The sequence below is a fragment of the Astyanax mexicanus genome, unplaced genomic scaffold, assembly GCF_023375975.1.
Source record: "Astyanax mexicanus isolate ESR-SI-001 unplaced genomic scaffold, AstMex3_surface scaffold_56, whole genome shotgun sequence".
Lineage (NCBI taxonomy): Eukaryota > Metazoa > Chordata > Actinopteri > Characiformes > Acestrorhamphidae > Astyanax > Astyanax mexicanus.
The window spans coordinates 235,001-249,137 of NW_026040066.1; the positions used below are offsets into that span (position 1 = coordinate 235,001).

General features: G+C 44.2%; 1 protein-coding gene and 4 non-coding genes across 5 annotated transcripts; all 5 read left to right on the plus strand.

Moving 5' to 3' along the window:
- Positions 1 to 36: 36 nt before the first annotated feature.
- LOC125798075 (5S ribosomal RNA) lies at positions 37 to 155 on the plus strand. Its single transcript, XR_007436893.1, has one exon. It is a non-coding gene; the product is annotated as a 5S ribosomal RNA (ribosomal RNA).
- A 110-nt stretch (positions 156 to 265) lies between these two features.
- On the plus strand, positions 266 to 384 carry LOC125798157 (5S ribosomal RNA). The gene has a single exon (XR_007436984.1). It is a non-coding gene; the product is annotated as a 5S ribosomal RNA (ribosomal RNA).
- A 5,407-nt stretch (positions 385 to 5,791) lies between these two features.
- LOC125797841 (uncharacterized) lies at positions 5,792 to 10,047 on the plus strand (the record flags this gene model as incomplete). The annotated part of the gene is made up of 2 exons (XM_049474115.1): positions 5,792 to 9,825; positions 9,869 to 10,047. Coding segments are annotated over exons 1-2 (3,864 nt in total), but the record flags the coding sequence as incomplete, so codon positions are not given.
- Positions 10,048 to 13,712: 3,665 nt separating this feature from the next.
- Positions 13,713 to 13,831, plus strand: LOC125798076 (5S ribosomal RNA). Its single transcript, XR_007436894.1, has one exon. It is a non-coding gene; the product is annotated as a 5S ribosomal RNA (ribosomal RNA).
- Positions 13,832 to 13,941: 110 nt separating this feature from the next.
- Positions 13,942 to 14,060, plus strand: LOC125798215 (5S ribosomal RNA). The gene has a single exon (XR_007437045.1). It is a non-coding gene; the product is annotated as a 5S ribosomal RNA (ribosomal RNA).
- Positions 14,061 to 14,137: the final 77 nt, after the last annotated feature.

A 14,137-nucleotide genomic window follows, 5' to 3' on the forward strand; every position in this document is an offset into this window, starting at 1 on the left:
AGTTGCATAAGTAGTCTTGATGAGAGCTCTGCAATGGCTTACGGTCACACTACCCTGAGAACGCCCGATCTCGTCTGATCTCGGAAGCTAAGCAGGGTTTGGCCTGGTTAGTACTTGGATGGGAGACCACCTGGGAATACCAGGTGCTGTAAGCTTTTCCCCTCTTGCTTCCATTACCATGGTCTTGTTATACATTACTAGTTTGTTATCTGAAACCCAACATAGATGAAGTTGCATAAGTAGTCTTGATGAGAGCTCTACAATGGCTTACTGTCACACTACCCTGAGAACGCCCGATCTCGTCTGATCTCGGAAGCTAAGCAGGGTTTGGCCTGGTTAGTACTTGGATGGGAGACCACCTGGGAATACCAGGTGCTGTAAGCTTTTCCCCTCTTGCTTCCATTACCATGGTCTTGTTATACATTACTTGTTTGTTATCTGAAACCCAACATAGATGAAGTTGCATAAGTAGTGTGGAAGATTATAAAATAACAAGCTTAGCTTAAGATAATCATGCTTGCTAAAACCTTAACCTAATGCTTACCTAATGATTAAAACACATATTTGCCTTAACCTATGAATCTAAAATATATATTACACAAATAGATCTATGAAAGCTACAAATCTATACTCTACTAATCATTAATTACTGAATCAAGAATTAGCCACTAATCCACACGTATACATTTTACATTTTATATTTTTATACTTGATTAATTGAATCATTTCATATTTTTATATTTGATTAATTGAATCACTAAATGCTTCTCATATTAAAACAGCAATGACTTGTGTGTGTGTCTCTGACATTTGAATGGCCCAACCGAGAAAGCACGCTTCCTCGTCTTACTGGTAAACATCTTGAGGTTACAGAGGCTAGCAGACTAAAAGAGTTCCTCTTTTACTCCTGGGCTCTAGAGGAGTTCCTCTTTTCCGCCTACGTTCTAGGAAAGGTCAGCAACAAGAGAGCCGGATTAACACACCAGTAAAAACATACATTTTCTAGCCTTACAGTTAAAGATTGCGTCTAACAAAATTATACATGCAGCTTCAAGCTATGTTAAAATATACTAACTAATTAATCTTACTGTAGGTCTAGTAGAACTAATTAATCTGACTGTAGAATGTAGCAAAATTATTATCAATAAAACAGAGTATGAACTAAAGAGGAACCGTGCCTTGTTGACCTTAAGACATGTCGCAAAGGGGAGAAATGATTCTCCCTTGTCACCTTGGCAAGGGAAGTTGACCACCTACTATTTCTCAGAAGCAAAGGTTAAGACAACTTTCAAGTTCCTCAGAAGTCTGGAAAAATGAAGTAAACAATATGATATACCATATTTGGAAAGATAGCATAAAAATTAGAAGCCACCTAGCAACAAGGTACGTCACAGAAGGGTATACGTCACCCAAGGGTATAAGGATGGAGTCAGAAATGTCGAAGGTCAGAAGAACTGGGGTAACGTCTTAGAATACATGCCTGTAATTGTTCTTCTCCAGAATTCTGAAATAAAATCATACTTGTTCATTCTCAATCTCCGTGTCGACTGAATCCCTGGATCAACGAACATTCAACAGGAAAGCTAACAGAAAGCTTTTCCAACATTTTGGTGACCATCCGACGTGATCCAGGGTTTCGGCCGGCGAGGACCAGCTGACAGACTTCATCACTCTTCTGGGCCCATCCTAAACAGGTGAGCAGATTGCCTTTTTTATTAAAAATCTGCATATTGGCTATGTAAAACATACAGAATGAGTGATGGGTTCCAGTAGGCTAACGTCCTGGTAAATTGGATTGAACAACTAGAATTTTTTTTCTTCTTCTCTTTCTTCTATTTTATGTTAAGGAAACCGGTATTAAAGGATAAAAAAGGATAACAGTGCTATTGAAACTAGGGTGGTGGCGTACCCGAATCTGCCCATATTGGGTTAGATTAAAGGCTAGGACGTGGTGTTCCTTGAAAGTGGTTAATTCTAAATAAAATAAAGGACCGGGAGGGTGGCGTCCCCCCCCACTTCTGATCAAGGTGGGATAATTGCTGGGAAAAGACGGGGTCATCCCGAGGTGTGGTCCACCTTAAACCCAGACAGTTATACAAACTGCTGGGAGATTTTTAAAACTTTTTTATTTTCTTTATTTTAAGTTTTTAGTTTAAAGAGCGAGCACTGAAATACTCTGCAGTAGTGTTTTCTGCTCAGGAGCAGGAAAGTAGGAAAGAGTATGTAGTTTAAATAAAAATAAGAAAAACAAAATAAAAATACATGCTATTGGTATTGTACAACTAAGGTAAAGCAAGTGTTAATTGTTGATTTAATTGTTGTATGTGATTTGTGCGCGCAGGGGGTTAAATAACATAATAATAAAATATATACATATATAAAATAAATAGGATAGTTGGAGTATACTTAACAATTCTACAGAACAATGGGTGTAATTTACTTGTTTAACTGATAATGACTGAACACTGGGTATGGGTGTTAGATGGCCATGACATTATCCGCCCTGAGATAAGAGAAAATGCTTTGATTGATAGTACAGATGGTTCAAGTACTGTATGCACCCCACAGGAACGTTTTCTAATTACTCAGAATTTGCAGCTTCTTCCTACAAGTAGAATAATTCACTCTGTGCGGTTAACGGTGGGAAAGGACGCCCTTTTTAAAATTACTACATTCTTCGCAGTTGACCATCCGAACGGCATTGCGGTATACTCAACGTGTGAGTCAGTATTAATGATTGACAGTGATGTTCAGTCTGTGTTAAACCCACCTTTCTCGACCATTCATTTTCTGGGGAGTGACAGCAGTGACAGTACTGATAGCAGCAGCGATAGTGATGAGATGGTGACTGAATAGACACAGTAAAAGGGGTTGCGTTGTTTTTGTTGCTACTTTAGTAGCAAAATTGTTGTTTGGTTTTGACATAGTGCATCTCCTCTTTTGTTACATTTGAGTATTGTTGGGAATAATTTTTTGTACACAGTGATATGGCATACAGTACAATGCATAATGATTGAGGAATGGGCATGGTTTGTAGAAACAAACCCCATTTTTAAACAGGATATATTGAATTATGCCATTATTTACAAAGAAGAAGATGTGATTCATACACCTACTGAGAGCCAGATACAGGGAATAGTTGAACATTTGTCTCTTGCTCCAAATAGTACAGTGATTTATTCTGCACGTGTTCAGGAACATCAGGTGGCTATATTTTTGATAACTACCTACTTTGCTACGCCAATTGAGAGGGGACTCATCATTGACTCCTCCTGTACCGGAGTGATAGTTCCTGATATAGTGCAATCCGTATTAAACCCACCATACCTTCCTATACATTTTTGTTAAATATAAAGTGTAAATATAGAGATCCTAATCGGAATTTCTTGTTCTTTTTCTGTTTCCTTTGCTTATGTGCTGATTGTCTGACTTGGAGCTTCGTTTGGACAACTAGTTCGAAAATCCTCGCGTGTGGAAACCTAACGGTGCTAACAAAACACGCTTGAGTTGATCAGTAGAACTAAAGACCAAAACAGGTGAGTCCAGTCTTGATCAAAACATGGCAAATATAGACCCTGGTATAGAATTTGATAATAAATTCGGCCCAGGCAATTGGCAGTGGAAATCTCTTGCAGGTCAGATTGCAGGTTTAGCTAACGCAGTAGGGGAGTTTACTGGGAGTAAAAAGAGGGAGGATCTTTTGGCTAAGACCCTTAAACTGAATGTTGAGGCATGGACCAGAGAACAAGAGGGAGGCTGTGTAACTGAGGGTGTCTCCCTAATGGGTGTTTTCAACTATATGCTTATCTGTAAAACTGACACAGTGAAAAAGGCGCGCAAGACTTTCAGTACAGTCAGCATACTAAAACGGGCAGGGGCGAGACGTAGATTGAAAACTGCTGAGCGTGAATTGGCAGAACTGAAAGTACTGCGGGGAATCCTTTTGGGCATTTTGCCAGAGATGGTTACACACACAAAGGAGGAAGTTCCCCCAGCGGAGCAGAGCACTTCTGAAACTGCTCTCCAGGAACTCAATGACTCTACTACTAAGCCACAACAGGAAGCAGCAGTTCCGCCCCCACCATACCACACCACACTCAGCCCACGCAATCCATTCACACCTCAGCAGACTGATAAAAATACACCAGTTACTCACATGCTGCCAGTCATTACTATTAATTCAGGAAGAGTCACTATTGAACATCCTAACACTTCCTCACACAACACATATGCTGATTTGAATGAACAGCTTACTCAAATGAGGATTAATGCTACAGCACCTCAGCCAGCAGAGCCTTTTGTTGACTCTACACCAACTGATCCTTTTAGCAATCGCAAGCAGCATGAGTGTCCAGACCACGCCCAATCCCTGAGCAACATGACCACTTACTCTGACTTGGACATGGACTTAGACGTTACAGGGCCTATTCCGCCACCTAGGGGTAGGGTTAACATAACAGCAGAGTTACATGGGGAAATAGATGACACAGACTTACATGGGCATGACAAGCATAAAGGTGCAGCTACTAACAGACGTGAATACAAGGTTCATGACAAACGGGATAGGGACAGACGACAGGATAGTAGACTTACACAAACACATGATTGGGACGGCAGGCAGGAGGACTATGACGGTGAGGATGAGGACACCTCCACTGAGACTGATTCCCTACATGAAAGGGTTGACAGGGTGGGAGCTTTGTTAGACATATCAAGAGACCTACTTAACACCACCATGCAGGTACGCCGTCAGCTATCTGACGCAGTTGAACAAGATGACCACCATGTCCCGAGACAGTCAACAAGACATACTAAACCCCCTGTCAGATTCCCTGATGTGGAACAACCAGCAAACAATCTTCCATTGCTAACTAGTGGCAATGGAAACCCTAAATATGTGCCTTTATCATTAACAGATGCACAAACTATAGCTGATCAGCTTCCATCCCTCACTAGTGGGGCAGCCCCTTGGTTGAGAAAGCTTGATAGCTTAACGGGAGGACTCACCCTGGCTTTGGGTGATTTTAGGAATTTAATTAATAGGTCAACCACCAGCATGGAGGTGGCTGAACTAGAACGACAGGCCCTCATTACAACCGCTGCCAACAGTGAACCATTTCATTTGTACTCCCAGAACATATCTGATGTCATGCGACACATGTGGCCAACCAGGGCTGCTGCCACTGTGCCAGTTATCAGACCAATCCGGGTGAGCATCTCAGCAAGGCGGTGGAAGACTGGACCAACAGCGCTGGAACCCACCCTTCTAGGCCTCAAACAGCGTTGTGGTGGAGAAATGCTATTCTATCAGGTCTACCCAATTACATTAAGGTTAAGGTTGAGGATGATCCAGATATGGGGCCAGATAAACCTCATGACCAATGGGTGAGGCATATTCTATTCCATATGAATAAACACAAGGATAGGCAGGTTGAGGCAGCCAAACAGAAAAACCAGATGGAACTGGAACTGTTGAAAACTCAGCTACTAGAAGCTAGAAAAAATGTGAAGGATTCTAAGAATAAACCAAAAACAGACACCATGCTGCCAGTTGTCCAGCAAGCTGCACCACCGGTGCAACAGACTCAACAGCAGTATCTGCCACCCCAGCAATTGCCACAACCAACTTTGGCCCAACCCAATTCTAATCAAGGTCAATCCAATTACAGTGGACCCTATGTGGCGAACAGGGGACGGGGACGTGGAAGGGGGCGTGGCAGAGGCCCACCTGTTTCACGTGCCTGTTTCAGATGCGGTAAATTTGATCATTGGGCAGCACAGTGCACTACTGCTCTTCCAACCCAGCCCCATTGGATGTCGATGCAGAATTCGGCACAAGGCACGTACCGTCCACCATTCCAGCCTCAATGGACACCCAATCAACATGTGGCACTTGGCACGGCGGCACCACCAACCCAGACCCACTGGGCACCCAACCACCATGCAGCACCAGGACAACCTCCAGCTGGACAATACAGCATGGAGCCCTGGGGTGGACAATGACGGGGCCCAGAGGAGCACCAGCACAGCATGGGAATGGCAGAACCCATGCTGTCACTGACCGTCGGTACCCTTGAGATCCCTTTCCTGGTGGATACGGGGCTACATGGTCTACATTGACAACTGCACTACCAGCCAACATGATGAGCAACCAATCCGTGCAGGTCAGGGGCTTCTCGGGGACTTCAACTTCACTGCCAAAGACCAAACCACTCCAGGTGCACAACGACATACAGACTGTCTTACACTCCTTTCTGATTGCACCTCAAGCACCACTGAACATTTGTGGTAGAGACTTATTGATGAAAATGGGTGTTTCCATTTTGTGTTCACCTGATGGCCTGACGCTGACATGGCTAAGCGGGCAGCAACGCATAAGACTTTCTGGATACACCGAGGGCATGTATCTCTTGCAGACTGGTCAAGACGAGACTGTGGACATATACTGGGGACTGTTGAATGATGACCAACCCCACACACCACAAACTCTTGAACTCTTTCAGCAATGGGCACCGTGGATCAGAGCATTGGCACCCTATGCCCCGCCTGCCGACCCGTACCACGTTACCCTGTTCTATGACGTAGGGGGAGACATTACATATTATGACACCTTCCAATCTGAATTGCAAGATACACAGTGGGAGGTCCAAACTAATGGCCTGTATTGTGGTCCTGAAGGAGTGGCAGCTCCTGTTACTTTGACACCACAGCAGTACAGCTGGTACAAAATGGATGAGACTGCAGCACCACACATGTCACTGGCTCTACACCCTAAACATGAGGCTAAGCAATTAGGACCCATGGTCAAACGTGCAAATGCGGCTACAGATTGGGTACAAACTCAGATCCCTGATGTGATGTTTTCCATAAGCACAAACACATATCACATCAGAGCTACTAACATTGAAACTGTTACAATGGAGCACCAGCTCCTGCCACGCCATCATGGCTGTGAAGATTCTGACCACCCAGACTCCATTGCCATGCTGGAATCTCTACCGGATGTTTTGTGGTCACAGGGTCCAGATGATGTAGGTTTTGTGGATCAGCCCCAGGTATCATTTAACATGGCCACACCTGAACCAATTTGGGTACCACAATATAGACACAAACCGGAGGCTATGGCCTCATTGGACAAAACCATTCAGGCACTCTTACAGGCCGGGGTACTGGAGCAATGCCAATCCGATTGGAATACTCCAATTTTGCCAGTACCTAAAAAAGAACCTGGTCAATACCGTATGGCACATGATCTGAGAGCTATAAATGCGGCACTAGCTACTAGCACCATACCAGTCCCAAACCCTTACACAACACTATCAGAACTAGGTCCAGACATGAAATGGTTTACTTGTATCGATTTGGCTAATGCTTTCTTTTGTGTACCATTGGCTGAGCACTGTAGGGACGTATGTGCATTTACACACAGGGGTATTCAGTATCGATACAGTAGATTGCCACAGGGCTTTGCCCTGAGCCCGGGATTGTTCAATCAAGCTCTTAGACGTAGTTTGGACTCTTGTAACCTTCCTGAAGGCTCCATTCTTTCTCAGTATGTCGATGACTTACTGGTTGGCGGCACAACGCCAGAGACGTGCTTAAACGCCACAAAAGCAGTGCTGGAATGTTTGGCCAATGCAGGGTACAAAGTCTCTAGGAGTAAGTTGCAATGTTGTAGAACACGGGTAACTTTTCTGGGGAGAGTGGTCACACAGGGCTCAACAGGCATGTCCGCCTCACACAGATCTACAATTCTGTCACACACTAAACCAATTACGGTTAGGGATATGTTGACATTTTTGGGCCTAGCTGGCTACAGCAGACAATACATTCCTGACTTTGTAGGACAAACGCAACCACTGAGGGACATGGTGAAATCCTTGGGCATGAGAAACCTTAGTGGGGTACTTTCCTGGACAGTAGAAGCAGAGCAGGCTTTCATTGCTGTAAAACAAGCTTTAGCGACTGCAGCTGACCTATCTAGACCTGACTACTCTCTTCCATTTTTTCTGGATGTTTCTGAAACAGACACATTGGTTAATGGTGTACTTTTTCAGAAAAAGGAGGAAGGGAGAGCAGTACTTATGTATTTAAGCATCCCACTTGACTTGATTGAGAAAAGACAACCGCAATGCACCAGACATGTAGCAGGACTGACGAAGCTCGTTCAAAAAACTGCACACCTGGTAGCAGGATACCCACTGCACATACTAACAACACATGGCGTGGTAGCATATATAAACTCACAGATGTTCACCCTCACTCCTCTAAGACAGAGACGAATTCATAAAGTTCTGACAGCACCACACATCACATACACACACCAAGGAGTCAACATGGCAGAAGGAATGCTAGAAGGTCCACCTCACGAGTGTGCAGAAAAGGTAGCAACACAGGAAAAAGTGAGACCAGACTTACTAGCCACACCAATTCCAGGCTCCTGGAACCTGTGGACTGATGGGTGCGGGTACAGAGCAGACACAGGTGAAATAAGGGCAGGATATGCGGTGGTTCAAGAAACCACAGGGGAAACAGATGAGTTCTGGACTGTAGCAGCAAAAGAGGTAAAACAAAACCCTTCAGCACAAAAAGCTGAGTTGCTAGCAGTAATTGCAGCACTAGAACTAGCTGAGGGTAGAGAGGTGACTATTTACAGCGATTCTGCGTGGGTAGTTTCAGCAGCACATGTAGACATTCCACACTGGAAACCGGCAGGATATGTAACAAGCTCAGGGAAACCTGTAAAACATCAGTCAGAACTGATGAAGCTAGAAGCTGCAATACACAAACCTACAAAGGTAGCTATTGTAAAATGCAAAGGACACCAAAAGGGGGACACCCTAGTGAGCAGAGGAAATGATGCAGCAGACAAAGCAGCAAAAAAGGCAGCTGGTTATACGGAGCCCGGTAACATGATGATATTGGACTCAAATGTCCCTTGGGAGCCGATACCTACAGGGGACGAACTGAGGCAGATTCAGGATAAAGCAACCCCAGAGGAAAAGTCAATGTGGTTAGCCAAGGGAGCAAGCTCAGATAGCCAAGTTTGGGTATCGAAAACAGGGCGACCAGTCTTACCTATGTCACTAGCCAGAGCAGTCCTAGAAGAGGCACACACTGTAGCACATGTAGGAAAACTGCAAATGATGAGGAATTTGAAACAATGGTGGCACCCATTTATGCTGCCCCTGGCAGTAGATTTCATCAGTCAATGCCAAGTTTGCCACACTCAAAATGTAGCAAAAGCATTTAAGGTAGCCCCAGGCAAGTTTCCACTGCCTAGTTGTCATGGTGAGCACATCCAGATTGACTATACGGATATGATTGATCAAATCAGAAAATACCGGTACCTCTTGGTAGTGGTAGACAGGTACTCAGGGTGGGTTGAGGCAATTCCTACCTTTAAGGAGGATGCTCGCTCAGTTTGCAAAATGTTGATCAACCACTGGATTCCACAACACGGGTTTCCTAGGAGAGTCCACTCAGATAACGGGTCGCATTTTACCAGCAAAACACTGCAGTGGGTGGAGCAAGCGTTGGGCTTGCGCCATAGCTATGGTTCTGTATATCACCCCGCCTCACAGGGTCAGGTGGAGCGGATGAATCAAAATTTGAAGGCCAAACTAGCAAAAATTAAACTGACCACAGGCATGAATTGGCTTGATGCCTTACCAATTGCCCTGATCAGCATTAGGAGTTCAGTGAACAGAAGCACAGGCTTCTCCCCATTTGAGCTGGTCAGAGGCGTAGCATTCCCGGGGCCGCAGACTGCACTAAAAGCCCCATCAGAACTACCTCATGGCACTGCCAACCAAGGTTACGAGTGTTCAATAAGTTAAAAGCTGTATGTGAAGCTTTTTCTGTGCAGGTACAGAACACACGGGAGCAGACCCCAGAGGAGGACAACCCCCCCGAGTTGGCCATAACTCCGTGGGTATACCTGAGAGTCATAAAGCGGAAGTGGTCGGAACCCAGGTGGACAGGCCCATTCCGGGTGGCGGAGAGGACAAGCCACGCAGTCCGGCTGGACGGCAAAGGCACCTCCTGGTATCATCTCTCCCAGTGTCGGCCTGCTGATCAACCACAAGTCAAGATAACCCGATCAGAAGAGGCAGAAAAGGAGGCCTCAACCAACATAGGGGCAGAATAATCCCCTGAGGCCAGGGGCACGTTGAGGGCAGTCTACCCCTCGCCTCCAGCGCAGATCAACCAGTGCTACCCAGGGCACCAACCTGCACCTGCGCCATCTAAACTACCACCTTGAGACTCCCTGGGGAGTTGAAGAACTGAACTTTTACACCTTTACACATATACATATAGGTCTATAATCAACTATTTACTCATTAGGGGGAACACACTTGTTTTTTGCTATGGCATGGTATGGCCGACGGGGTGGGGGAAGAACTGAACCTAGACTAAGCTGGTTAAATCTACAGATGGGATTGATTCCAACATGGTTGAAAGCACTATTGGTAATAGTGGTGGCAATAGTGGTGGTTGGCATGATCTGTGTAGAAATAGCGATCCGGAGAAAGGCTGAACCAACTAGTAACAACAATGGCACGACAGCTACAAACTCTACACCTAACTACACCACAAATAAGGCCCGTTCTTGTCATAATAACTTTCACAGGACTAAACGCTCAACAGATAACCAAAACGCATGTGTGAAGAAGTTTAAAGGACTTAATATAGAATATGTGATAAATACTAAAACAGCATACAATTTCGACCTATGTGAGGTAATTAACTGTAAGGGCAAGAATTTGACATGGCAGGGCTATCCCATATATCTGTGCTACTCGAAATACGCTAATGAACAGTGCGCGACAGGACAGGCACAATGGCTCAAGACTATCGAACTATGTCCAAACTCTGCGAATGTTTTCCTTAGCACCGCTGGTTGCTCGTCTAATGGCATTTATGAGATGGTATCCAACACCATGTATTTTAATTTGAAGCGTATCAGGCTACAACGAGACAAATCCGGAGTCCAAAACCCAATCACATTGTCTATACATTGGATCAATATGCGTGAGACTACCATCTATTTGACATTAGGGGTATCAATTACGGGAACAGATCCATTAGGTATGTTAAAGGTCAGAGTGTTAAACACACCCCCAAAGCATTTGCCCACAGCAGGGGCAACCCCACCACCGAACGAGAACTCTACTACCCCTGACGGTGCAGTACCAACATTGGTAGGTTCAGACTACTCGACATGGACACCCGAGGACATACTAAGGCTAACTATGGGGTACAGTAATGACAATTTGTGGCTGACCTGGATAGCGGGTCAGGCTCGGGAGGCCGGGATGGAAGGCTGCGTGGCATGTGCAGAAGCTAGACCCCCATTATATTTAAGTACGGCCCCACTATATCCAAAAACTGATCCGATAGGGTTCGGCTGTTTAATTCAACTGACTCGTATGGCTACTCCACCTAACTGCACCACGCTCTCAACCATTTTTCCAGTAATTCCTAATAACACAGGCTCAGGTCCCTTCCAAGTCCCGAAGACTGGCAATTTTACTTGCTTCAGATGCACTAAGGGCAATGTTACCCATCCGCCTCAACTTCTGGGGGAAATACAATCATCTTGGTGTCATACTATTTTTACTGATACATCTAACAATTCGGTTGGCGATTGGGCCAGGGCGGGACTGTACTATTATTGTGGTGGTTCCACATTGTTGCTGAGACTCCCGATATGGAGCAAGGGCCTGTGTGCTATGGTTAGACTGTTATCTCCAATTACCCTATTTGGTCCCAGTACAGGGAAACCTACACTACCAGGATCCAGAAGTAGACGTGACGTTTCATTCGATCTTACTAAAAACACACCCACATATATAGACTCTATTGGGGTTCCAAGGGGCGTTCCAGACGAACATAAATTAGTGGACCAGGTTTCAGCTGGATTTGAAAGTATCTTAATATGGATTACTCCCAATAAAAATGTTGATAGAATTAATTACGTAAATTATCAGGTAATGAGATTGGCTAACATTACTGGTCTGGCGGTATCAGGCTTAGCATCCCAATTGTCCGCTACGTCCCTGATGACCATTCAAAATAGGATAGCTCTGGACATGTTATTAGCAGAAAAAGGAGGGGTATGTCACATGATTAGAACTGAGTCTAAAACCGAGTGCTGCACCGTCATTCCTAACAACACTGCACCAGATGGGTCCGTAACTAAAGCGTTAGACGCCCTTAAGGCACTCTCGAAGGAAATGACAGAGAATACAGGGATCGACAATCCGCTTACCAATTGGTTAGATAGAACTTTTGGCCAATGGAAGGCAGTGTTTTTATCACTGGCCTCTGCTCTTGCAATATTTGTGGCCATCTTAGTAACATGCGGATGCTGCTGTATTCCTTGCTTACGAACCCTAATAGAGCGTACCATTGTGAAAATGTTTGACGACAAACAACGGCCACCTGAATATATGATGTCATTGTTGGAGGATAGCCTAGAGGACAACGGGGGCTCCGGAGACTTCACGCTTAGTGTTGACCTGTCTTAGGACAGGCCAAAAGGGGGAATTGTGGAAGATTATAAAATAACAAGCTTAGCTTAAGATAATCATGCTTGCTAAAACCTTAACCTAATGCTTACCTAATGATTAAAACACATATTTGCCTTAACCTATGAATCTAAAATATATATTACACAAATAGATCTATGAAAGCTACAAATCTATACTCTACTAATCATTAATTACTGAATCAAGAATTAGCCACTAATCCACACGTATACATTTTACATTTTATATTTTTATACTTGATTAATTGAATCATTTCATATTTTTATATTTGATTAATTGAATCACTAAATGCTTCTCATATTAAAACAGCAATGACTTGTGTGTGTGTCTCTGACATTTGAATGGCCCAACCGAGAAAGCACGCTTCCTCGTCTTACTGGTAAACATCTTGAGGTTACAGAGGCTAGCAGACTAAAAGAGTTCCTCTTTTACTCCTGGGCTCTAGAGGAGTTCCTCTTTTCCGCCTACGTTCTAGGAAAGGTCAGCAACAAGAGAGCCGGATTAACACACCAGTAAAAACATACATTTTCTAGCCTTACAGTTAAAGATTGCGTCTAACAAAATTATACATGCAGCTTCAAGCTATGTTAAAATATACTAACTAATTAATCTTACTGTAGGTCTAGTAGAACTAATTAATCTGACTGTAGAATGTAGCAAAATTATTATCAATAAAACAGAGTATGAACTAAAGAGGAACCGTGCCTTGTTGACCTTAAGACATGTCGCAAAGGGGAGAAATGATTCTCCCTTGTCACCTTGGCAAGGGAAGTTGACCACCTACTATTTCTCAGAAGCAAAGGTTAAGACAACTTTCAAGTTCCTCAGAAGTCTGGAAAAATGAAGTAAACAATATGATATACCATATTTGGAAAGATAGCATAAAAATTAGAAGCCACATAGCAACAAGGTACGTCACAGAAGGGTATACGTCACCCAAGGGTATAAGGATGGAGTCAGAAATGTCGAAGGTCAGAAGAACTGGGGTAACGTCTTAGAATACATGCCTGTAATTGTTCTTCTCCAGAATTCTGAAATAAAATCATACTTGTTCATTCTCAATCTCCGTGTCGACTGAATCCCTGGATCAACGAACATTCAACAGGAAAGCTAACAGAAAGCTTTTCCAACAGTAGTCTTGATGAGAGTTCTGCAATGGCTTACGGTCACACTACCCTGAGAACGCCCGATCTCGTCTGATCTCGGAAGCTAAGCAGGGTTTGGCCTGGTTAGTACTTGGATGGGAGACCACCTGGGAATACCAGGTGCTGTAAGCTTTTCCCCTCTTGCTTCCATTACCATGGTCTTGTTATACATTACTAGTTTGTTATCTGAAACCCAACATAGATGAAGTTGCATAAGTAGTCTTGATGAGAGCTCTGCAATGGCTTACGGTCACACTACCCTGAGAACGCCCAATCTCGTCTGATCTCGGAAGCTAAGCAGGGTTTGGCCTGGTTAGTACTTGGATGGGAGACCACCTGGGAATACCAGGTGCTGTAAGCTTTTCCCCTCTTGCTTCCATTACCATGGTCTTGTTATACATTACTAGTTTGTTATCTGAAACCCAACATAGATGAAGT